This window comes from Oncorhynchus keta, chromosome 18 (genome assembly GCF_023373465.1).
Source record: "Oncorhynchus keta strain PuntledgeMale-10-30-2019 chromosome 18, Oket_V2, whole genome shotgun sequence".
NCBI classification, from domain to species: domain Eukaryota; kingdom Metazoa; phylum Chordata; class Actinopteri; order Salmoniformes; family Salmonidae; genus Oncorhynchus; species Oncorhynchus keta.
Genome location: NC_068438.1, coordinates 13,733,468 through 13,758,286, shown reverse-complemented (window position 1 = coordinate 13,758,286; position 24,819 = coordinate 13,733,468). Strand labels below are relative to the sequence as shown.

The following is a 24,819-nucleotide window of genomic DNA, read 5'->3' as shown; positions in this document are numbered from 1 at the left end:
TTAAATATATTTTTTTACCCTTTATTTAACTACGCAAGTCAGTTATAAGAACAAATTCTTATTTTCAATGATGGCCTAAGAACAGTGGCAGAACAACAGATTTTTACCTTGTCAGCTCAGGATTCGTTCTTGCAACCTTTTGGTTCCAAGTTCAACGCTCTAACCACTATGCTACCTGCCGCTGATTGACATTGCTTGCTTTTAAATCCAGGACTAGTCTTAATGTGTCCAGGAAACCAGTCCATATTGTGCACGCAAATAGTTTACAAAAGCACATTTTACTTTCATATGCACATTCTTTCATTAAGGGCCCTGACAAGGAAAACCTCAGGGCTCGAGTTAGGCTATAACATGGCCAAGAAAATATGATCTGGGTTTAGTTAGTGAGCTAGTGTTTGTCTGCCTGTCTGTCTGTGTGTGTGTGTGTGTGTTGTATTTCAATACGGAATGGGATATCCCAGCTCTGCAACTCTCCAGAGTTCTGGGAACAGACTGTGAGGGGTCGCTGTGATAAACTCACGCCTGACATGGAGGCCCTAGCCAACGCCACGGGCTGGAGGAAGATATTCTTTGCCTTCAACACCAAAGAGAACCAGCAGTATGTACATGGAGGTAGCTAGACACTTAAACAAGACAGTGTTACTCATCTCATAATAAAGATTTGAGGAAATATAACTTTCTCTGCCATTAGCACAAGGAGTTATTTATGCATTTGAATGGTGTGTTGTGTCTCTGTGTTTAAAATGCACTATTGATGGATTTATGTTGTGAATGTGTATTTCAGAGCTTGTTTATTCTTTCTGCAAAAATAAAAAAAAGTGCCAAATGCTGTAGGCTTCCTTTGAAAAAATAACATGAAATTATTTAGTTTTGGTTTTTGTTATTGCATTTCAGTTCTAATCCAGTATGTTATATGCACTGTTTACAAGTAAAGCCATACTATTACTGAATGAATGCATGTTGCAATGGAATTGTTGAGGTGTTTATTATACTCTCTGGGTGTGACTGTGGGTTGTGTTCTTCAGTTGAAATTAGATACTTGGTAAAGTGTCCAATCTTTATCACACTCAATAACAGTAGGAACACATTAGTATGGTGTTTTAAATTGTATTAAAAATATTGTTACGTGCATGCCTGTTATAATAAAGAGTAGGCTAAAACAGATTCAGCTACTTATAATGAGCTCATGGGTCAGACGTAATGCTGAAGATGTTTCCTGTTTGATGACCGATTTAGCGTTCCTACGCCCTCTTCTGAAAACGAACTGTACTGAAGGAGCTGTGTGAGGAGAGGGGACCTGATACAAACACTAGCCAGCAGAGGGAGCAAAGTGGCAGAGAAATACACTTCCGTACTTCAGGATGTGGATCAAGTAAAACAAAGGGGACGTGTGCAAACCAAGTGCTATCAGTCAGACAAATATAATACTGCTGTTGAACTGTAACCACACTGGCATGAGTTTGAAGGTAATCGAAGATAGGCTTAATTTAGCGCATGTATCAGAGAAAAATGTGTGAACCCTCCAAGTGCAAGGGAAGTTTGGTGAAAGGGGATTTTTTTTAAGAGCAAACATTTTAGTAGTATAATCAGAAAGATAGGCCACATAACCCCACTTAATTTGTTTAAATAAACTAACTCATACTCACCCATTACATCATAAGAGGAGAGTCATGTAAAACAGAACATGTTTATATATATATATATATATATATTTTTTTTTTTAAATCTGTCTTTACATTGCAACATTACAAAGGACACGATGGAGATAGTTTTTAATGCATGTATTGTTGTTTAAGAACGTGTCTTTTAAGTTGTAAAAATCGACAAATCATTCAATCCTGTCCAAATACCTCACTTTGGGGGGTGAAATGGATCAGATTCCTGCACACACACGGCCCTCACTGGTACTGAGCTCTATTATTAGCCTGAGTCAGAGTCGCTAAACACCGCCTCCTCAGCTGGGTCTGGGAGGAAAAATATTCATTACGTAACAAAATATCTGTCTTTGGCTCCACTTCCTGAACAGCACAGTGGCTAGGCCTGCGACAGCCGACCAGCCCGGAAGCCTCACTTTCTCTTTTTGGGCTCTCTTTCGTTTATCCCTTGCAACACAATCCCACCACCCCTCATGTCCTCCTCATCTACTCTTTGTGGGTCAGTGATGCAGCAGGAGTGACGCAGCAGTGTCAGCGCCTCATCGGCCTCCAGACGGGCAGCGTCTCAGGAGTGGACTGGAGGGAGAATTTGTGTGCCCAGGCTGGGCACAGACACACACACAGGCAGCCAGCCACCAGTAAACAGAGGAGAAGGCGGAAGGTAAATTATATGGCTAGGCAGAGAGAGAGCAGGCCTGGAGCTGGCTAACAACAACTCTCCTTCCTACACTCTCTCTCTAGAGGGACTGCTCACTTCCATAGCGATAGCAAAAGGGCCTGTAGGACCATCAGGGAATAAAAATGTTACTCGGCTACTGAGCATGTGTGAGTTGGATGTGCCAGCGCAACAGTAATGAGGATCAGTGTTTATATACGCTGTGTGTGTGTTTTGAGAGAACAAGGCCTAGTCAGGCTTGCGCTATGGGCTCTGTTTCCCTGCCGATCAATGTTCCTCTAGTCTACTCTCTAGCTGGGCTCTGCAAGTGGCTCCGGACAGACTGAGGCAGTAAAGGCATGTCTTCTGTTGTGGTTTTGAAAATATCCCAGCTGTAAAACAGTTGTGTGTGCCCAAAAAAATAGAGGATGTCAGAAGGAATATATCTAGACAATTTCTATTAAAACTAAATGAAATGTTAAAAGTAGATGGTAAAGTCACATCAAACATTGTTGATATGTGATCTGTCTGACAGGGATGAATCTCCAAGCAATTATTCAAGAGTGAAAGAAGAATTCATCCCAGAGAATGGCAACAGTGAATCAACAGGTTGGATCATTTTAATTTCTCCAATATCCACAAATAATCATGTGTTCATAGCAATATAAATTTGTCCAAATGATTTGTTCAAATTTCAACCGCTCTTTATGTATTCTTTGTTTGCAAGACATTCGAAGTACTAACAAATACTGTGGGAGAGGGGTTGTGGTAATTGAGACAAACAGTAGGTACTGCAGGCACTTCATTTGCAATTCTTAAAACAATTTATTTTTTATTTTTTAAACAGCATGGATGGTAAAGGAGGGCTAGACTTATTATTTGTTTTGGGATGTTGAGTTCCCCTGCAGTTCACCAGTGGAAATCGATTGTGCAGGCAAGACTACAAATACAGGAAAAGTGGGGAGGAAGCAGGCAAGACCATTAACCATACATAGCAGGAATGTCTTAACACTGAAGGAAGAGAACGGAAAGACACCAGAGGAAAAACTGAGATAAAGGCATGATAGTGGCCACTCAAACATGTCAAATCATATTTCCTTTGGCTTTCAGAGGCTCCCTCCCAGAACGTGTAAGGTTCGCAACCTTTACTCTTTCATACCACCATGCTGTTAAGGTAGCACTGTTTTCTTCAAAGGTTGCCACAGCAACAAGGTCATGCCAAAGTGCAGCGGCTTACAGAAGTGTGAGGGCTGGCGTGCTCCAGGCTGGTGTACTGCTTACCCAGGCCAATGCAAGCAGACAGGGGCCTTGATCGCACTCAGGTAATGTCAACAATCAAGCCGGGTAGGCCTGCACCAGAAATAGCTGGCAGACGGCTGAGCTTGTGGTTAATTGTGTGTCGATCACAACCACAAGGCCATGTGACTAGTAATGAGCAGAGGAGAGAGAAAGCACAGAAAGCAGGAGGGGACAGAGGCATGGGGATTTTCATGATAAGCTTAAGGAACACTGGTAGAAAGTGCACAACAAATGTCTTCCATGCATTTCATGAGGCAAATCTGTTCTGTGAGACCAAGTAAATGTAAAATGTGCATGGATTTCACACCCGGGTGCAGAAGCCTCATCCCTGACCCTGGAAAGAAAGCAAAGACACGTTTGCAAATTCAAAAACACTTGTAATAAAACCCTTCCGCCTTCATATGCATAAAGCAACTGTGTGCATCTACAGCAGCTGGTGGGGCTAGCATTGCCCTGCCTGCTTGGTTTAGCCCCTCCCTCCTGCACTCTGCAGTGATGAGGCATCCCTCTGTGTTCCCATCCATCAGCAGCCTCCATAAAGATGACGGTCCTCCTCTCCCCCTGCTCTCTTCTACATCCTTTTTTCTCTCACTATCTCTTACTTTGAAAGTGCAGAAGTAGATGAGAGAAATAAACCATATATAGTCACAGATATCTCATTGATTATGCTGCTATATACAAACGAGCTTTGTAGGCTTATCATGTTCATGAGGCAATGCACACAGATGTGCTGACAAAGAGCGAGAGAGGGTTGAGTGTACACAATAGCACACACAAAGAGAAAGTGCATGTGTGCATAGGCATGAGACAGATGGAGAGCGTGATGTGACTGTTTGAAAGTGAGCTACAGATCCAGCTTCCCTTTTGGACTGTGAGATACAGTATGAATGGTGTCGGTGTAGAAGTTGAGCAGAAATGTGATTGTGGGTGAACTTTGTGGTATGGTTGAAGTTGTATCGCCGTAACCCCGATAGCAGGCGTGCAACCTAGGTGTTTTCTCTGTGATCTGTGCAGCACGGCGTAGTGCTGTGTGATGTAGCACTGAGCCACTCTCTTTTACCGTCCTCAGCCATGATTAATAAAGTTGCCGTTTCCTGCTTGGCGACTGCAAAGTAGATGCCGCTGGGCTTCAGTTAGCCGGGCAGCACAGAGGCAGCAGACAGACCCATAGTCCAGTCTAGCTATTTTTAAACTTCAATGTGGGAATCCTGTGGTCAATGGTCTGAGAGCTGGGGCAAGCCAGGACAGGACTGGGTGGAAGAGGAGAGTGCGGGAGTACTCGACCAGGACCTAGGGAGAGACGAAGGACGTTGAAGCAGAGTGAGCAGTGTAGAAAGAGAGAGGGAGGGAATGGGAGAGGAGGAAAGAAAGACAACAGCGAAAGCTCTGCCTCCAACGGCACCACTGAGCAGCGACGAGTCTAGAAAAAAAAGTGCCTACTTTCGCCTTCCTTTCACAAAAGTTTTTTTTCCTGTACGGTAGAGAATATGGACTATAGTGGAAGGACACTGCGTAATGTTTTTGGCTGTTCGCCTCCTGTGTCAGCTGTTCGCCTCCTGTGTCATTTTATCTGATTCGCAAAGGTATGTTCTGCACGTTTCCAACCAATCTTTAACGGAAATACACATATTGCATGGGGTGGCTTGACTGGGTTCTGCTATGCCATTTTCGCTCTTTGTTTGACTAGACAGCTTGTATTCAAGACAGTTTTGTTCTCGCCTTGTGGATCACAGAAATGAGGGAATTTAAATGTTTACGGGTTTGAAATGCATATCGCATGATATTCTAAGGCACAGTGAACTAGGGTGTGGCAAAGAGACAACCGTTCATGACAAATTCAACATTTCCGCTCAATGTGTGAACAGGGTAAAGCACATCAAGATGAGAGAAAATTGGTCATATCAGCCCTTATTGAAAAGAATCAACTGAAACCGCAGATATGCAGGCAATTTCCAGATGAAAATACAAGGAAAGCGGCACAAACCAGGGGAAATCAGCATCAAGGCTGAAGCACATCGCCTGCCATAAGCAGAAGAGAGAAAAGTCCATCGGCTGCTGCATTTCTGCTGCAGACTCACACACACACTGACACATATCCAGAGTGGAAACAAAGGGCGGCGAGCCTCCATTGCGGTGGTGTTGGAGCCTGGGAGCTCTGCGGTGCTGTGGCTCTCAGACAGGCAGGGCTCGCTGCGAGGAAGGACCAAACCAAATCCCCGGACGGCTAATGCAGTCGCCCACCAGCCCCACCATCCGTCTGAATCTGAATCCCAATAAGTGCTGCGCCACAGCATGTTGCCATGACAACATAGGCCTGTCAGACGGGGAGGCAGGAGGCTGTGTTTCCCAGCGATACGCAAGGCTTCTCTTCTCTGTCTGCTGCCAGCCATATTGTAATCGTGGCACCTAGAGAAAACATGAGCAAAAATATGTATTTTATTAAGATGCATTTTTCTTCAAACAAGTGTGCTTGATCATTTTAATAATAAGTTAAGTGACTACGCATTTTTATGTTTCAATACGGACATTTTAAGCCAAATTAGTGTTTTATGGCCTGGGGCGGAATGTATGGTTTATTGCTGTGCAATTATGTAAATCTAACCTCTGTCATTAGGTTATTCGTTCTTCCCTGCCTTTTCTGAGTAATATGTAGAGTGTGATGCCTAGGACAGTCAGTTGAAATATAGAGACTGAAAATGAGTAGAGTTTCAATATTAAAACACGTAGCTGTAATGTAGTTGAACAAGCAATTGGGTGCAATATGGATGCCTCTAGGGCAGTATTCAACTAAGGGTATATGGAAAATGATATTTTTGTTACGAAGAGGTGGTCTCATCTCAACATCATGGTCTAATGGCAATCTGGAACAGGGACAAATGGTACCCCATAAACGGGCAGCCATTTTAACCTACCCCAACAGCTCACCTTCAACAAGGATAAAGTAGACTATAGAAAATGGCCGCTATGCCATGGAAAATTACAGTATCAGCATTTGGTAGTACACATTTATAACCTGCCCTACTATATGCATAACAACAATGCCACAATTGCAGAGCAGACCTATACCATCAGATAGCCTTGTTCTCTCTGTAAGCAAAGCTGTGGTGCGCTCCAAAGCACCTCTGCCGGACATCAGGGATTGCATCTTTGATGTCAGACAGGGAAAGAAGACATTTTGCATTAGAAAGTATGTTGTGACGCTGATCTTAAAATAAACATGTTTCCAGAGACCTCTGAATAGAAGTCGAGGACAAAAATCACGGGATGCTAATAAAAATAGAACTATGTTGCCTAGGCTTCAGCAGCATATAGGCATAATCATTAATAGTCATGCAAACAGAAAGTAAAAAAGAAATGCTGATAGCCTAAATATAGCCTACCTCTAACTTCAGAAGCTACTTGCCTTTGCAGATAGGCTTTTACACAAGATGATGCTTAGGTTGACAGAGGTGTTGCCTCAGACCAGTCCACACAGTGACATAGGCCCACTCCCCTGGGAGGAACACACAGGAAGTGCTGTGCTCTTTAATTTCCTCTTAGGTTAGACAGAAAGACAAGAGATATTAAAATCGCCCTGAACCACATGCAAAAGCATCGGAAGACGTTACACACAAACATAAAACAACCCACTGGGCACAGACTCCAATTCAACATCTATTCCACATTGGTTCCATGTAATTTCATTGAAATGACGTGGAAACAACGTTGATTCAACCAGTGTGTGCCCAGTGGGAATGCTCTACAGATGTCTATAGATATAGTGAAGCAGATGGCGTGTTTGTAAGCCGTATGTGCGCGCCATGAATGTGCGATTAAGGACTGGATTAGCAACTGAATTCTACACTGAAAAGAGCTAAATGGTCAACATTGTGGTCGTTCCACTACAGTGGCTCTGTAGCCCAGTGCAGTGGACCCGTTTCAATTATAGGGCGTTGGTTAACTATTCCTGTAATTGTATTAGCTCTGTCTCAGCTGTGTGTGGGTGAGAGCAGTCAAAACAATCCTACAGTGCTTATGAATAATGAACTAACGCTTGGGGCAGAAAGGGCGAATGAGTCAGGTGAGGCAATCTTATCTCATTTACTGCCATTAACCTGAGCCTTCAGTATGAATTATGCTGATGTACCGACCAGCCAGTAAGGGCAATGACTCTAGCATGGCTGGTGACCTGGAGTGGCATTGAACGTTTCACTGAAGCAGATAGAGCGACTCCACATCCTGGGTGAATCACTTTTGTCCTCATTCTAGTTTCCACTCCACCAGATGTATCACTTGCCAGGTACGAGTAATTTTTCTTCAGGCACTTGACTAGCGCATGTTTAGTGTGGCAGCCTCCAGACTGTAGTCTTTCTGCGTTAAGTAGCCTAATGTGCCTCACCAGATTAGGTAACAACAAAACAGAAGAGTCTCCAGGAAGCCATACGCCTTCAGGAATAGGTTCACAAATATATACTGAACAAAAATATAAATGCAACATGCAACAATTTCAAAGTTTTTACTGAGTTACAGTTCATATAAGGAAATCAGTCAAATTAAAATATATATTTTTTTAAATGATTAGGCCCTAATCTAAGGATTTCACATGACTGGGAATACAGATATGCATCTGTTGGTCCCAGATACCTTAAAGTTAAAAAATTTGGGGCGTGGATCAGAAAACCAGTCAGTATCTAGTGTGACCACCATTTACCTCATGCAGCGCGGCACATCTCCTTTGCTCTGCATCAGGCTGTTGATTGAGGACTGTGGAATGTTGTCCCACACCTCTTCAATGGCTGTGCGAAGTTGCTGGATATCGGTTGGGAACTGGAACACAATGTCGTACATGTTGATCCAGAGCATCCAAAACATGCTCCATGGGTATGCAAGCCATGTAAGAACTGGGACATTTTCAGCTTCCAGGAAGTGTGTACAGATCCTTGCAACATGGGTCTGTCTGTGCATTATCATGCTGAAACTTAAGGTGATGGCGGCGGATGAACGGCACGACAATGGGCTTCAGGATCTTGTCACGGTATCTCTGTGCATTCAAATTGCCATCGATAAAATGCAATTGTGTTTGTTGTCGGTAGCTTATGCCTGCCCATACCATAACCCCACCAGTGATCATTTACCCACTGAAGTCAGTTATGAACCTGGTGATGAGACAGTTTGTGCAGAAATTATTTGTTTGTGCAAACCCACAGTTTCATCAGCTGTCCGGGTGGCTGGTCTCAGACGACCCTGCAGGTGAAGAAGCTGGCTGTCGTGGTTACATGTGGTCTGTGGTTGTGAGGCTGTGGGAAATATAGCCAAATTCTCTAAAACAATGTTATGGTAGAGAAATTAACATTACATTCTCTGGCAACAGCTCTGATGGACATTCCTGCAGTCAGCATGCCAATTGCACGCTCCCTCAACTTGAGACATCTGTGGCATTGTGTTGTGTGACAAAACTGCACATTTTAGAGTTTATTTTTATTGTCCCCAGCACAGGGTGCACCTGTGTAATGATCATGCTGTTTAATCAGCTTCTTAATATGCAACACCTGTCAAGTGGATGATTACCTTGGCAAAGGAGAAACGCTCACTAATAGGGATGTAAACAAATGTGTCCACAAAATGAGAGCAATATGCTTTTCGTGCGAATGGAACATTTCTGGGATCTTTTCAGCTCATGAAACATGAGACCAACACTTAACATGTTACGCTTATATTTTTGTTCGGTGTAGTTCTATTACATGCGAAGCAATTATTCCGAAATGTAAAATAGAAATGTCTGAAAGCAAGGAGTTTAATTGAATTGGTTTTCAGACCATGGTGAGTGCTCATTTCCAGGTGTACACATTCTTCTTGTACGGCATTGTAAACATTTTGTAAGGGTAATGTCAATAGGACATTTTTGTACTGTTGTTACTTTTCACTGAGTAAATATTACATTAGTATATTCTCATGAGAACTAAGCATTGTTCTGGTTAATCTATTAAAATAGGCTTGTGGAAAATAAGATGGGGCCTACAGTTCTTCAAGATATGGTATGCCAGCATCATCTCCTTAAACTTTGCTGCCATCTAGTGTGACAAAGTAAGAAGAGCTGGATGGCTTTCTTATAAAAAACACACATTCCACTTGATTTCTATAAGGGCATTACTGCCAAATCCAGCCCATGCTTAATCAAAGTAACATAAACCATATGTTAGATTATCTCTGTATGAAAGGAAATGTTATTGTTTGCACAATTATAGCCAACTAATATTTTGAATACTAACACAGAATAAATAACACAATTTCTAATTCCACATCAGAAAAAATATGTACCCCTTTCATATGTTTTTCTTAAATTCCAGAATGACAATTTAGTAATTTTTACATTTTAGTGATTTAGCCGACACTCTCATCCAAAGCAATTTACAGTAGTGAGTGCATGTATTTTCATACTTGTCCCCCGTGGGAATCGTGCCCACATCATGACGTCGCAAGCGCCATGCTCTACCAACTGAGCCACGTGGGACTCAGTTGGTACAAATGTAATGACGTGTACATATTATTCATTGTGACTATAAGCAATGGGTTAACAATGTTTCGAAACCAATTTGAAATTTCCTTTATGTCCACTATGCAGATGACCGTGACGTCTCCCTGCACCCAGGGCTTGATGGACAGCTCCCATCCCCAGGCGCTCCTCAGCAGGCTCAATGAGCAGCGCTCCCAGGGCCTCTTCTGTGATGTCACCATCGTGGTGGAGGATGTAAAGTTCCGGGCCCACCGGAACATCCTGGCTGCCTGCAGCGGATACTTCCGCAGCGCCTTCACCTCCACTGAGGTGTGGACTTCCAGCCAGGTGCTGGAGCTCATGGACCTGAGGTCTGAGGTGTTCGCCAGCATCCTCAACCTCCTCTACTGTTCTAAGGTTACATCATCACCTAGCACAGAGGACACTAGATGCCTGATGGCAGCTGGAAAAAGACTGGGGATTCCCTTCTTAGAGAAACTAGTGGAACAAGACAGGCAGGACTCAGGTGGGCCACAGATCCAGACCTCAACCAACCCTGTTAAGACCACAGGCCGTAGTAAGGCCCAAGGGCCTCGTAAAGCAAAGAAAGAGACCTCCAGGCCAGTGGAACCAGACAGTGCTCGAGGCCCGAGGATCACCAATGCTTTCTCTATCACTGAGGTGGGTCCCGGGAACAACCTCTTCACCCCACTAGACCTGCACAGGGGGGAGAGGCCATCACCTGATCTTGGACAGACCCCAGCGGGCTGCCCTTCCCCCTTCCCCCTCGCAGTGGACAATGAGCCCATGCAGGCGCTGTCAGAGCACTCCTACGCAGTCATTAGCCAGGGACCCATGGACCCTGAGCACAGGGATGGCAACCAGGAAGACAACAAGAAGGGCACCAAGCCCACACAGTCCCAACCAAGACAACTGGCCATCAGAAACAGTGGCCCACTCAAAAAGCGTCACAGACTGCGAGCCGCCTTGAGTAAAAGCACACCTCAAACACCGGCTGTAGCACATGAACCTGTGCATCCAACTGGAAGCAGCCCGACATTAATTAAGCCCATTGTACAACATGTGGGAACGTCACCCCCATCATTATACCCGCAGACAAGCAGGACCAATGAGCTGCCTCTAGCCATTGATAATGGTTACAGGGAGCTGGACCCACCTCCACTTTCAGCCTACACAGATGATAGCATATCAATCTACAGCTGTGAGCACTGTCCAGAGATATTCACCAATAAAGCACTTCTCACCGTACACACAGAAATGCACAAAAAAAGGTTTGTCAGTCATTTGTTTTGCAAGTTTTGTCGCAGGAAGTTCATGCATTTGAAGCGGTTGCGGAACCACGAGACGGTGTGCACGAAATCACAGAGGAGCTCGCCTGAACACGAGCCCCAAGGCAAAGAGGCCGGGGCAGACCATTATTCAGACAGCATGCCAAGCACGACCAATACAGTAACTAATGTCCAGTTATCTCCTACTGAACTTCCTGACCCTTTCCCTCCAACCAGCCTCCAAATGAACCCCAAGTCAAAAACACTGCAGGCTGTAGATAAGTTAGTGAAACCTAGTGGAGGCCAGAGGGTCTATAACTGCAGTGTGTGTAAACGGGCATATGTGACCGTCTCCAGTCTGAAGCGCCACGAGAATGTTCACTCCTGGCAGAGGGCATACCCCTGTCACTACTGCAATAAAGTGTTTGCCCTAGCCGAGTATCGCACCAAACATGAGATCTGGCACACAGGAGAGCGCCGCTACCAGTGCATCTTCTGCTTAGAGACCTTCATGACCTACTACATCCTAAAGAACCACCAGAAGGCCTTCCACGGAATCGATCCCAGATTGTCTGTGAGTAAGAAGTCAGCAAATGGAGGATTTAAGGGCAGTGTTTACCCCATCAAACTCTACAGGCTTCTGCCTATGAAATTTAGAAAGAGACGGTACAAGACTTACAGTCAGACCTATTCAGAGGAGCTGGAGGGCAGTGAGCAGGCCCCGCTGGGCTGCAGCTCTCCCATCCCTTCATTTGATGATGGTGGTGCTATGAGTAACCAAGACGCTGCTATATTCTCAATGCCTGTGACATTCATGGCCACTCCAAAAGTGGTGGCATCAGTAATGCCACGCATCAGTTTTGATCAGCCCTGTGACCAAGATGTGGACCAAGATGCAGGCACAGGAAAACAGGCCTCTCACTCTGAGCATAATGGGCCTCCATATAGCTATTCAACCCCCTTGGCCATAATGCAGGCAGGTGGGGAGTCCCCTGCAATGGACTATGGAGATGGTGCCGCATTCCAAAGGTTTAAGAACCAGGAGGGCAACAGTCACAATCTACCAATCCTAAAAATTAAACCACCCAGCTCTCTGAACAGGCTATGTGAGCTCTCAGCTGCAGCTCAGAGAATTGAAGCCATGACCAGTCAGCTTTTTCTGCCAGGGGCTGAGAGCCTGGTCACTAGCGAGACTGCAGGGGGGGGAACTGAAACGTACATTGCCAAGCCTGCATGTCCAGGTCCCTCCGTGGATGGTCATGTTCTACCCCTCTGCCAGATCACAGTGAAAATTGGCAACGAGGCAATCATTCGCCGAAGGATCAAGGGCTCCAAGCTGTTCCCCAGGAAGAGGAAAAGAAGCAGCGGGAACCAGGTAGAGGAGAGGTGTTGGGACCAGGGCCGGCCTACAGAGGGCAGCATGGAGATCTCCAGCCTCCGCTTCAGGACAGAGGTCACTTCTGTCATAGAGCCAGAGCCATGTGAAGACCTCACTGACCGTGACACAGCTGACAGGCTCTGGCGTCCCTATTACTCTTACAAACCCAAGAAGAAGATTAAGAAACTGAGATCCAAACACAGAAAAGAGAGACGTCGTCTATGCTATTCCATGACATCCTCATTAGTGCCCAGGGCCAGCAAAGACTACCTGGATAAAGGATGCAGAGGTGCTGAAGAGAGCATCTCCAGCGAGGGCACAGAGCTGAAACAACGTCTCAGAAACACCAGCCCAAAGACGGCATACACCTGTGACATCTGTGCAAGCACCTTCATAACGGCATCTGGTCTGAGAGCGCATGTCATTGGCTGTCACCCAACTTTCTGTCGGACCTGTGCAAAGCAGTGTCCCCCCGGCGAAGCCCCCAGTGCCAGCTTTGAGACCGCTGAGGATAGCAGGGATTACATATGCAAGAGCTGTATGGAAAATGGCTCCTGCTTTGACAATTGTGCCCGCAGCCCCAGCACAGAGAAGCGGTATCGTTGCTCCTTCTGCCCCCAGCGCTTCCTCTACCTCGCAACCAAGAAGAGCCATGAAAAAAAACACCAAGAGACAGCAGGAAAGGGGTACAGCAGCGACAACTACTCCACAGTCCCAAAACGCCAAGCAATTTTGGACTTAGGCTTAAATCTGAAAAAGCATGTCATCAAAACAGAGGAAGGGGAGGATCAATATAGCATCGACAAGGAGGGCAAAGTGCCAGCGGGATCACTAGGCAGGTTCTCAACAGAGAAGATAGAGCCTAAGCATGAGGAATGGGAGGACACAGGTGACTACATGTCAGTGGCGCCCGAGAAAGATATTCCATTTAGAATTAGTGATGGACACTATCAGGAAACTCCAATGTCACCCCCCTGCACCGACACCTTTTCTCCTTCCCCTTCCAAGATGCAGAATAGAAAGCCTTCCCCTTCAGAGATGCAGTACAGAAAGCCTTCCCCTTCAGAGATGCAGTACAGAAAGCCTTCCACTTCAGAGATGCAGTATAGAAAGCCTTCCACTTCAGAGATGCAGTATAGAAAGCCTAAAAAGCGCATTGAACACAAACAGCAACATCAGACAAGCCTCACGTCCAAAAGGCAGAATCAAGTAGACTATATCGGTAGAGAGACACCCAGCCATAAGGCCCCTATGACTACACCGGGAGCAGACAGTCATTTTAGCTATGGGCAGTCTTCTTCTACATATCTGAAAAGAGACTCTGTCACTAGGGCAACCACTCCCTCCTCGCCCAAGTCAGAGAAGAGTACATACAGTGCAAAGAAGAGACCTCTTTACAGACATAATACTTATCATTCAGGAGGGAAATACTTTTAAGTGATTATATGCCTATGTAGTAAAAAAACACAATATCAAATAATGTTTTCAAAGTACTTGAGGTGAACATGATTTAGTTTGGGTCAATTCCTTTGTGTCCATTATTTTGGGCAAACTTAAATCAAACTAACCTACATCAAGCACAGCTTTGAAATCTATTGACATACAGTACCAGTCAAACTTTTGGACACAGCTACTCATTCCAGAGCTTTTCTTTATTTTGACTATATTTATAGAAAATAGTGCTTGATGTAGGTTAGTTTGATTTAAGTTTGCCCAAAATAATGGACACAAAGGAATTGACCCAAACTAAATCATGTTCACCTCAAGTACTTTGAAAACATTATTTGATATTGTGTTTTTGACCTGGGCCTGGAAAACAGATTGATCTGAAATAAGTTGCCAATGGAAAGCAGATATTGAATATGAGGACCTAACTGACAATTATGTAAATATAATTTTCTTCACTTATAACAAAATAGGTAATTTTTCATGTTTAAAAAAAAAAAGTGATTTATTTTTGTACTTTATTTTGCTTTGAGACTAGTTCATAATTATTGTGCTGTCCATATTCTATACCTATGCATAGTTATTTGCACTTTATAATAATTTATATTTACACTGTATAGGCTACCATTCATATTAGTCTGTCCACCACTTTGGTAGTGTCATTGCCACATGCACCATCAAAATGAATGAGTCCCTATGTGTGTCTTAAAATAATATACATGAGTGTTACAAAGTTGACAAACTGCAGTTTGTCAGAGGGAATAAATAATTAATCGATCAACCAGTAGATAATGACAGGAAGAAAACATACATGCTTGTTTTTATATTCCCGTGTCTTGGGTTATTTAGATAAATAAACAAACAAACCTGTCTGGAATTGCCGAGAAAAGCTGTTAAGCTACATTCTCGAATTAAGAGGACAAATTAATGCATGGCACACACATACACACCCTCCTATTGTTTAGATTAAATAAGCACACAGGAGGACATAATTTGTAAGTCCTTGCACTGATGCAGTTTGCAGCTGTTACTTTCATAAATATAAATAAAAACAAATCTAAGCCATCTAATATTTTTACTCTTTACTTTGCTGAATGCTCCTCTACCTTTGTGTTAAATGTTTTACCTAACTTCTCAGTTGTATTACCTTCGGTAAATAAAAGTGTGCAGAGTTTGCAAAAGTGCAAATGCTTAGTAAATCTGACTGTCTGTTTACTCTGGTGCTCTGTTGAATTCAGTTCTACAGTCACTTGGTGGCCTTGAGGGTCAGCCCATCTGAGAAGTTAATTCCTTTCCCATCATCCCTCAACAAAACCCAGCAACATTTTAGAGTTTGGCCCACACAAAGCAAAATCCAGATGTTCCCCTCTCCCCATCCCCCTGGAGTCGGAACTGGCCCCGATCTGGTAACAGGTTTATTAGGTAGTACAGTACTTACCTTCTCCTCTGCAACCCCCTTGTTACCTAATGCTACCAGTTTCTGGATAAACCTTAACTACTCTCTGCTCCTTCAATTATTACGTTGACTGTGTTAATGAAGATAAACCATTGAGGTGGCTGTGAGTCACAGGCCATGAGAGTTCTATTTACAATTGGCTACACAGTCTAAATAAAGTTATTGATGAATAATACACACTTGACAAATCAAAGCATAGTCATGGAGTAGTCATCATGGCTGATACCCATAAGGACCACATAACCAAATGCAAAGCAGGTTAGGTTTATACATTGAAACTTCCTCTGGTTTATAGAAACGGCAAATTGAATCACACTGGTCTCCTCTTCTAACACAAGCATCTGGTCATCTAATCTACTTCCTTCATGATGAGGTAAGTGGTCACATAGATAAAAACATCCATATGGGTGATTCCTCACAAAATTAGAACAAAAAGAAGAGTATGATTTGGGGGATTTTCATTAAATGTAGTCTATAAGGTTCCTTTGGTGGAAGGTTTGTTGACATATTAGACATTTGCATCTTAAAGCATAATTGAGAAATCATTAATTGAAGCTGGAATGTGACATTTACCCAGGCCTCAATGGTTCATCTGTAGGTGCTACAAAGCAGAAATTGACATATGAAACCACTTGCTCTGCAATATGAGTAGTATTTTGATTACAAAACCAATTTTCTTTCATTCATTTATGAATATTTAAAATATACAATTTTTGATTTGGCTAATGTTTCAATATATTGTTGATCATAACATACTCTACAAGCACAAAATTCCCAGAATGGGATCTCTGCTACTTTAGAGTTATAATCCAATATGTAAGCATTACCAACAGAGTGCATGTGAAAACAGTTGCCCTCTGCTGCCGATTTGCAGGATGTGCAATGATACAAATAAAGGAGCATGCTATGCCAATTTATCTGAATAAAATGGGCCATAACTTTAAAACTAGGAGACATCCCACTCTGGAACTTTGATATGTCCATATTGTATATTATGTTTATCACTATATAAAAACATTTGACTAATCACTTTTTATATTTTCATTATAAGATCATTTGTATTAAAATCAAACTACTACTCATATTAAAGAGCAAGCGGTAAAGCTTCAAATGACACACATTTTGCATTGTAGCACTTACAGATGAAACATTATGGAGCCTGGGCAAGGCCAAAATGTTACCAATGTTCCAACTAATTATTTCTTAAGTATGATTTAAAGCGCAACTGAAGGCCAACTACTTCTCTGATAGAAAACAGCCCATGTGGCATCGATATTAGTCAGAAACTGTAACGGCTTTCTTGTGGAGAAGGAGAGTCGGACCAAAATGCAGCGTGATGATGATTCATGATATTTTAATGAAGGAAAAAACTATACATGAAGAAACTACAAAATAATGAAATGTGAAAACCGAAACAGCCCTATCTGGTGCAAACACAAAGACAGGAACAATCACCCACAAAACACTTAAAGAATATGGCTGCCTAAACATGGTTCCCAATCAGAGACATCGATAAACACCTGCCTCTGATTGAGAACCACTCCAGACAGCCATAGACTTTGCTAGATACCCATTACATTTACATTACATTTAAGTCATTTAGCAGACGCTCTTATCCAGAGCGACTTACAAATTGGTGCATTCATCTTATGACATCCAGTGGAACAGCCACTTTACAATAGTGCATCTAAATATTTTAAGGGGAGGGGGGGGTGAGAAGGATTACTTTATCCTATCCTAGGTATTCCTTAAAGAGGTGGGGTTTCAGGTGTCTCCGGAAGGTGGTGATTGACTCCGCAGTCCTGGCGTCGTGAGGGAGTGTGTTCCACCATTGGGGAGCCAGAGCAGCGAACAGTTTTGACTGGGCTGAGCGGGAACTGTACTTCCTCAGTGGTAGGGAGGCGAGCAGGCCAGAGGTGGATGAACGCAGTGCCCTTGTTTGGGTGTAGGGCCTGATCAGAGCCTGGAGGTACTGAGGTGCCGTTCCCCTCACAGCTCCGTAGGCAAGCACCATGGTCTTGTAGCGGATGCGAGCTTCAACTGGAAGCCAGTGGAGAGAGCGGAGGAGCGGGGTGACGTGAGAGAACTTGGGAAGGTTGAACACCAGACGGGCTGCGGCGTTCTGGATGAGTTGTAGGGGTTTAATGGCACAGGCAGGGAGCCCAGCCAACAGCGAGTTGCAGTAATCCAGACGGGAGATGACAAGTGCCTGGATTAGGACCTGCGCCGCTTCCTGTGTGAGGCAGGGTCGTACTCTGCGGATGTTGTAGAGCATGAACCTACAGGAACGGGCCAACGCCTTGCAGTTAGTTGAGAACGACAGGGTGTTGTCCAGGATCACGCCAAGGTTCTTAGCGCTCTGGGAGGAGGACACAATGGAGTTGTCAACCGTGATGGCGAGATCATGGAACGGGCAGTCCTTCCCCGGGAGGAAGAGCAGCTCCGTCTTGCCGAGGTTCAGCTTGAGGTGGTGATCCGTCATCCACACTGATATGTCTGCCAGACATGCAGAGATGTGATTCGCCACCTGGTCATCAGAAGGGGGAAAGGAGAAGATTAATTGTGTGTCGTCTGCATAGCAATGATAGGAGAGACCATGTGAGGTTATGACAGAGCCAAGTGACTTGGTGTATAGCGAGAATAGGAGAGGGCCTAGAACAGAGCCCTGGGGGACACCAGTGGTGAGAGCGCGTGGTGAGGAGACAGATTCTCGCCACGCCACCTGGTAGGAGCGACCTGTCAGGTAGGACGCAATCCAAGCGTGGGCCGCGCCGGAGATGCCCAACTCTGAGAGGGTGGAGAGGAGGATCTGATGGTTCACAGTATCGAAGGCAGCCGATAGGTCTAGAAGGATGAGAGCAGAGGAGAGAGAGTTAGCTTTAGCAGTGCGGAGCGCCTCCGTGATACAGAGAAGAGCAGTCTCAGTTGAATGACTAGTCTTGAAACCTGACTGATTTGGATCAAGAAGGTCATTCTGAGAGAGATAGCGGGAGAGCTGGCCAAGGACGGCACGTTCAAGAGTTTTGGAGAGAAAAGAAAGAAGGGATACTGGTCTGTAGTTGTTGACATCGGAGGGATCGAGTGTAGGTTTTTTCAGAAGGGGTGCAACTCTCGCTCTCTTGAAGACGGAACGGGACGTAGCCAGCGGTCAGGGATGAGTTGATGAGCGAGGTGAGGTAAGGGAGAAGGTCTCCGGAAATGGTCTGGAGAAGAGAGGAGGGGATAGGGTCGAGCGGGCAGGTTGTTGGGCGGCCGGCCGTCACAAGACGCGAGATTTCATCTGGAGAGAGAGGGGAGAAAGAGGTCAGAGCACAGGGTAGGGCAGTGTGAGCAGAACCAGCGGTGTCGTTTGACTTAGCAAACGAGGATCGGATGTCGTCGACCTTCTTTTCAAAATGGTTGACGAAGTCATCTGCAGAGAGGGAGGAGGGGGGAGGAGGATTCAGGAGGGAGGAGAAGGTGGCAAAGAGCTTCCTAGGGTTAGAGGCAGATACCCTTAGTGGGCAGATACCCCCACTAAGCCACACACCCAATACCTAACAAAGACAAAACACACCACAATAAACCCATGTCACACCCCGGCCTGACCAAATAAATATAGACAAACACAATATACTTCGACCAGGGCGTGACAGAAACATTTATTCTAGTATTAAAATTGACGACAAAGTGTAAACAGGATCATTTTGATAAAGTCAGTCTTGTCCAAAACAGTGTCATGTACATGTTTAAAGTGTTGTTTAAATAGAAAACAAATTGACAATATATTCTTTCATAACAGTTACATAAAAATAAAAAGAGACTAGCCTGCTGGCCTTACTGGGTCGATAGGAACATTAGCCCAAGCTATTTAGGAGGAATATCACACCTGGCACAAATTATTGTCTAGTTCTGTTTTCCTGCCGAGGGGTGCCCTATACCAACACCGAGAGAGGATTAGTTGAAAGTTCGGGTGGCTTGTTCTAAAATGATTTTGTGCAGAGGGCCCTGAACTTAAAGATCTCATCCAGACCTGTCTGTTTGACTCCAAGTATCTCGCTTGCTGTGGTGATAATCCTTCTCAGCATATTTCTCTTGCTGACAGTGGCATTGCCAAACCAACAAACAATACAAAAAGTTAATAATCTCAATGAAAGATTCAGTATAGCACAGTCAACATTAAAAGATCCCAGCTTTTTGAGAAAGTATAGTCTCTGACCCTTTTTGTAGATCAGGTCTGCACATTTACTCTACTGAAGCTTATTGCCCAAGACGACACCCAGATATTTGTATTTCTCTACAATCTCTATGATCTGACCTCTTATAGATGTTGCAGAGGTAGGTGGTGTATGCTTCCTTAAGTCTACGCACATCTCTTTGGTCTTGTTGGTATTGAGGACCAAGTGTGATTTGTTACACCACTCTACAAAGTCATTTAGGACTGGGCCATGGTGTTCCTCGTCAGCATGCAACAGGCTGATCAAGGCAGTGTCATCAGTAGTAAAGTAACTACATGTAATCTAAAATGTAATTTACATCATCTCCAAAAGTCATTATTAATCATGAGAGAACAATAAACAGTAACTAGTAATGCATCATACTCCCAAGAAAGGTTAAAATCTCACCTTTCTGGTAATTGTTTTTAGAAATTGCTCAGGTGTAGTCAATTTTGAAGACACAAGCTCAAGTACACAGTACAATTGAGGAAAATATGAAATATTTTATATGATGTATATCCTATTCAACAAAACTGTATGAATATGGCTTGAAATGACATATGCTTTCTAAATGTAGTATAATCAAATTATAAAACCTCTTACTATAATATTTCACCTTCCTTATAACTGTTAAATACATATTTGTTTGTCTAGTGTTAGAGAAAATGTGCATATTTTCTAAAGGTCTCTCTTGATCAAAACACCTGCCCCCACCGCTGTGAACATCAAATAGAGCTATATTAATTTCATATTAAATTTGTCCATCTATGACAAACAGAAATATTTTTTTGTTTAAAATCAATAGAATATTTAAGATTAATAGCTATAAATCAATATCTGAATATGCTAGTGATGAAACCACTCTCACCTATGATGTAAGGATTGCAGGTATGCGCTTTTTCAGTGGATGTGATGTAGGGTTCAGCCAGGAGTTGATGGATAGTCAGAAGAGTGAATTAAATGTTAGGAGCTTCAAGTGGTTTCAGATTTAATGTCCTACGTCACACAGGCAGACAATATACTACTGTGTCCGTGGGAACCAAGGTTATCGCTCAATGCATGCCATTTTGAGCTAGTGTCCACAGATCCAATTTCTAAGTGAAAATGTCAGTCAGAACAGTACCAGAACCATGCAGGTCCCCTAAACAGGGGACTTTACATCTAAGAGGGATACAAATTAATGTCAAATATATGTTAACAATCCTTCCTCCAAAGGACCCTTCTATTGATTACATTTCGTGAAAATCCCCAAAATCATGATATTTTTTTTTCTAGTTTCATGAGGAATCACCCATATGGAAAAAACATAAGGTTTAGGATTAAGGTTTTCAAAAGGGCTTGCAATAAAGTGGGCACAAGGGTTTGGTTAGGGTTTTGTGGTCAAGATGGACTGGTGCTAAGGTTAAGGGTTATTAGGACATGGGTTACAGTTTTGAAAAATAAGTGAAGATAAGACTGGGGCTAGGGTTTTCTAAAGTTAATATAAGGTTGGGTCTAGGGTGCTGTTCCAGTGGTGTAAAGAGGATTGGCACCTGAATTGACAGGCACAAGGCACTATCATTTCTGCTTGCCTTGAGCAGGCAGGTGTGCATACCTGTATTCCCTCTGTCCTTGTGAATGTCCTGAATAGTCTTGGATAAGAAATCCACCATCCAAACTGTGACTACCTTGAAATAAGAAAGAGATGAGAGAAGTGAACATAGCCAGTTCCCTGTATCACTGAAAAAAGCACATAATTCGACTTTGCAAAACTATATCAGCAGTAGGCCTGAACATTTTTATCTTTCAAATAACAAAATATCAAGAAATGCTCCTATGGCAAGCACAGAAGTTACAAGTATTGTCTGTGCAAATACCGTGTCTGTAGGTCGGGTACCGAAAGAGGAGGCGCATCCTCTCATCTTTGACACTTTTTTGGGGTGTGAATCCTGCACAGAGCTTCCACTTGTTTTACAAACTGTGAGAGTCAGTGCAGTGAATACTATTCACACAAGTCTCTCCAGTCTAGTCTAATGTCAGCGTACGGCCAATAGCGCTCGTAGTGACGCTGCAGTAGGTTGGCCCTTCGCTTGCATTCATAAACGGATATTATAGCTAAGCGTTGAATGTACTAGCTACAGATACAGTCAAGTCGGACCATGGCGGAAGAAGAGGACACGAAAATACGGATTTTACAAAGCCTGCGGGGAAAGATATGTAAGTGTGAACAATGTATTTATTGTATCGGCATTCTTCAATTGAAGGGTTTAACAAAAAAGTAAACGACGTGAAAAAAAGAGGGGCGCGGTACGATCAACACAGCCAGTTCATGAAGATAGATTGAGACATTGTTGTGAATGAATGTTGCCCGGGCCCGATTAAACTTGTTTTATATTTTCAGAAAACGTTGACACAATGTAACTATTTATTTCAATATCACAGCTCGGTTATCTAACAAAAGCCTATGCAAAGACGGGCTAGTTAGTACAGTCAGTGGTTTGAAATCCACACACACGCATCAAAACACATGAGCAAGGACTAGCTAGTTTAACTGTTAGCTGGCTCGCGCTAGTTAGCTACGTTGCTAATTTAGCTGTCCATTTTTTTTTTCTAGCAAACCTAAAGTGCTTTCCGTAATTGTGCCACTCCCTATACAGGTAATTCGTTTGTTTCAATGTATCTTATCTTAGCTAGCTATCTAATAATAATTTGTCATTCATAGCTAGTTCACGCTACCAGTAGCTAGCTAGTTACCTTGTCTCGGTTCTCATCTTGCGAAACGCTCGTGGCAGGAAGTTGTCTCCGTGTGTTGGTTAGGTTCTGAAATGTTACTGTGTTGAAATAACTAACTAGTTTCGATATTACTCTATTCCAGGTTAGTCATCAATTGAGAAATGATTTTGACATTTTAAACCATACCCTTATCCAGCAGGGTTGGCTAATAGCTGGTTTTCGTTACTGTCATATTGATAAGAAAGGGGAAAAAACGTGAATTTACCCAGATTTTTAAAAAAAATATGAATTTCATCAAAGATAATGGATACAATATATTCTTCTTTGAGTGGAACTTTTACACTTTATGGATATATTTGGTCACAAACACCCTTGTCCATCCTTCTTTGAGCAGGAAAATAACCTGAATTAATCAAAGTTCCATAATACATTCTATAAGCTCTGTGTGGCCCTTGCAATGCAGTTTACTCACGTGAATAAGATCAATTAAAAGTCATAATCATAAGGACCTGTGGATTACTGAAATTGCTTCCTTCCCATGGATGTCTGGTGCATGCTTTTTTTTTTTGCAATTAAGAGACTTCTTGAGGTCCTAAACACAATTCCACATCAAGACCACATCCATCATTGTTATTATCCTCTGCATGTCATTGCATCTATGATTAACAACTAGCCTATAGCAGATATTTAAGTAACTTTGTCAAAGTCCATTTGATAAAGAATTGGTTTGACTTCATAAACATGCACCTGGCTTTTATGCAGACAGTTTGTTAGTTTTGAATGAGCACAGTACCACACAGGATCTGTTGATGGAATGTTACTGGCACACAAACAATACTGTCAGCTTTGTTAGGGTAGCTGTGTGAGAGAACAACACCATTCACACTATCTACTGCAAAATGAGAAAACAACATGCTAAGCATCACATACATAAACCTGTTTTGATTGCAGGAAGTCTAGTAAAGTATGAATTTATCTCAATGGTCTAAAAGATGGGACTCCTCCTTTGATCAGTGTTTTCACTAAAAAGGACTAATCAAAGTACCTGCCCTTGGTTATAGACTGCTCTACCACTACTCTACCAGTATTCGCCCCCCCCTTCCTCCCCTTCGCTCTGGCTCTGATGCTTACTTCTGCAGATGCTGTCATGCGTGTACAAACAAGCACAGAAGTTGACATGCACAAAGTACTGTCATCATAGGTGTGCATTTAAACATAATAAATGAATGCATTATGCACTTGCGCGCACACAAATTGGCTGAAAAACAAATGGCATTTTCACTAACATGCATTGATTAGCACCCAGGAAACGAAAGAAATGGGGGAACTACCCATGGCAAGAAAATCAGTTTGCCATCTTGCGACACCTTTTTTCCTCTTGGGGTTTCTCTTTGTCTTAAATGAAAAAGTGTCAATGGAAGTCGTAGTCTATTCAGTACAAACAGAGAAGTTTGTATAAGTGTAACGTTTGCTCTTTGACCTCTTGCCTCTGTGTTTCCATGGCAACCAGTACTTTTTCTTGTGAGGATGGCATGGAGGAGGATGGAGTTAGCGAGGGCTTGAACTCTCCTGCAGGTCAGGCTCACCGGGGCTTAGTGGCAGCTCAGGGCTCTGCTGTAGGTTTTCACAGCCCTTTTCTGGGATTAGCCCTATATTAATAGCCCTTTTAAAGAGCCTGATCCCCGACTCTGGCTTTTCTCCATTCAAGTTTGTTCACCCTTACGTATCCCAGACCAATTTAGATCACTGTCAACCACTACACAGTGAATAATATTGTGGTTCACACACATTGATGTGTGAAACTATTAAAACATGAACCTGGTGACGCGCCATATAGCAGATGTAGACAGACAGAGCTCTATTACAGGTAGTGGTGTGCAGTCCTTCTTATGGTGCAGTAGTATATACATTTTTAGTGGGTATTTGTTGCTGTGCTGTTGATCCAGGTGCAAGCAGTTTACCTGGCTGGAGATTTCCGAGGTGTTTCACGTTTGTGAATCAGCGTTCCACTGTCAGAGCCAGGAGCATGATGAGAGGAAGTTCATGCACTGTCCTCAGTATCCTGGCTAAATGCATCAATGAAATGACTAGGCCCCCTACATGCCACATCATGAAGTTATCAAAATAAATCTTCAGAGATGGCCTAACTTCAGTTGAAACAAATTATCTTTAGGGTGTTTTTTACTTTTTAAATCAGGCCTGTTCAATGTCAGTCCTGGAGGGACAAAAACAATTGTTTTTCCTCCTCTCCTCCTAATAAT

General features: G+C 43.3%; 2 protein-coding genes and 2 long non-coding RNA genes across 7 annotated transcripts in view; 2 read left to right on the top strand and 2 right to left on the bottom strand.

Annotated features, from left to right (window-relative positions):
* The first annotated feature begins 1,957 nt into the window (after nt 1-1,957).
* On the top strand, nt 1,958-14,317 carry LOC118397313 (zinc finger and BTB domain-containing protein 38-like). Of its 3 annotated transcripts, XM_035791951.2 has the most exons (3): nt 1,958-2,316; nt 2,846-2,919; nt 10,211-14,317. In XM_035791951.2, the coding sequence occupies exons 2-3, from the start codon at nt 2,899-2,901 to the stop codon at nt 14,183-14,185; spliced, it is 3,996 nt and encodes a 1,331-aa protein (XP_035647844.2). In that variant the 5' UTR covers nt 1,958-2,316; nt 2,846-2,898; the 3' UTR covers nt 14,186-14,317. The 3 variants fall into 3 exon arrangements, with proteins under 3 accessions (XP_035647844.2, XP_035647846.2, XP_035647845.2); XM_035791953.2 differs by lacking the exons at nt 1,958-2,316; nt 2,846-2,919 and adding an exon at nt 4,638-5,192; XM_035791952.2 differs by lacking the exons at nt 1,958-2,316; nt 2,846-2,919 and adding an exon at nt 9,195-9,408.
* Nucleotides 2,913-8,956, bottom strand: LOC118397325 (uncharacterized). 2 transcript variants are annotated; one of them, XR_008067834.1, is made up of 3 exons: nt 8,794-8,956; nt 8,300-8,415; nt 2,913-7,144 (listed from the first exon to the last, which is right to left on the bottom strand). It is a non-coding gene; the product is annotated as an uncharacterized LOC118397325 (long non-coding RNA). The 2 variants fall into 2 exon arrangements; XR_008067833.1 differs by having other exon boundaries at nt 2,913-8,415.
* A 4,760-nt stretch (nt 14,318-19,077) lies between the features above and the next one.
* LOC127908636 (uncharacterized) lies at nt 19,078-22,732 on the bottom strand. Its single transcript, XR_008067835.1, has 4 exons — nt 22,580-22,732; nt 21,441-21,513; nt 20,715-20,741; nt 19,078-20,562 (listed from the first exon to the last, which is right to left on the bottom strand). It is a non-coding gene; the product is annotated as an uncharacterized LOC127908636 (long non-coding RNA).
* Nucleotides 21,839-24,819, top strand: part of LOC118397315 (ras GTPase-activating protein 2-like) — a 59,188-nt gene continuing 56,207 nt past the window's right edge. Inside the window, exon 1 of the mRNA XM_035791958.2 lies at nt 21,839-22,042. Coding sequence (XP_035647851.1) covers nt 21,985-22,042 — 58 coding nt within the window. The 5' untranslated portion in view covers nt 21,839-21,984. The remainder of the gene's footprint in view (nt 22,043-24,819) is intronic.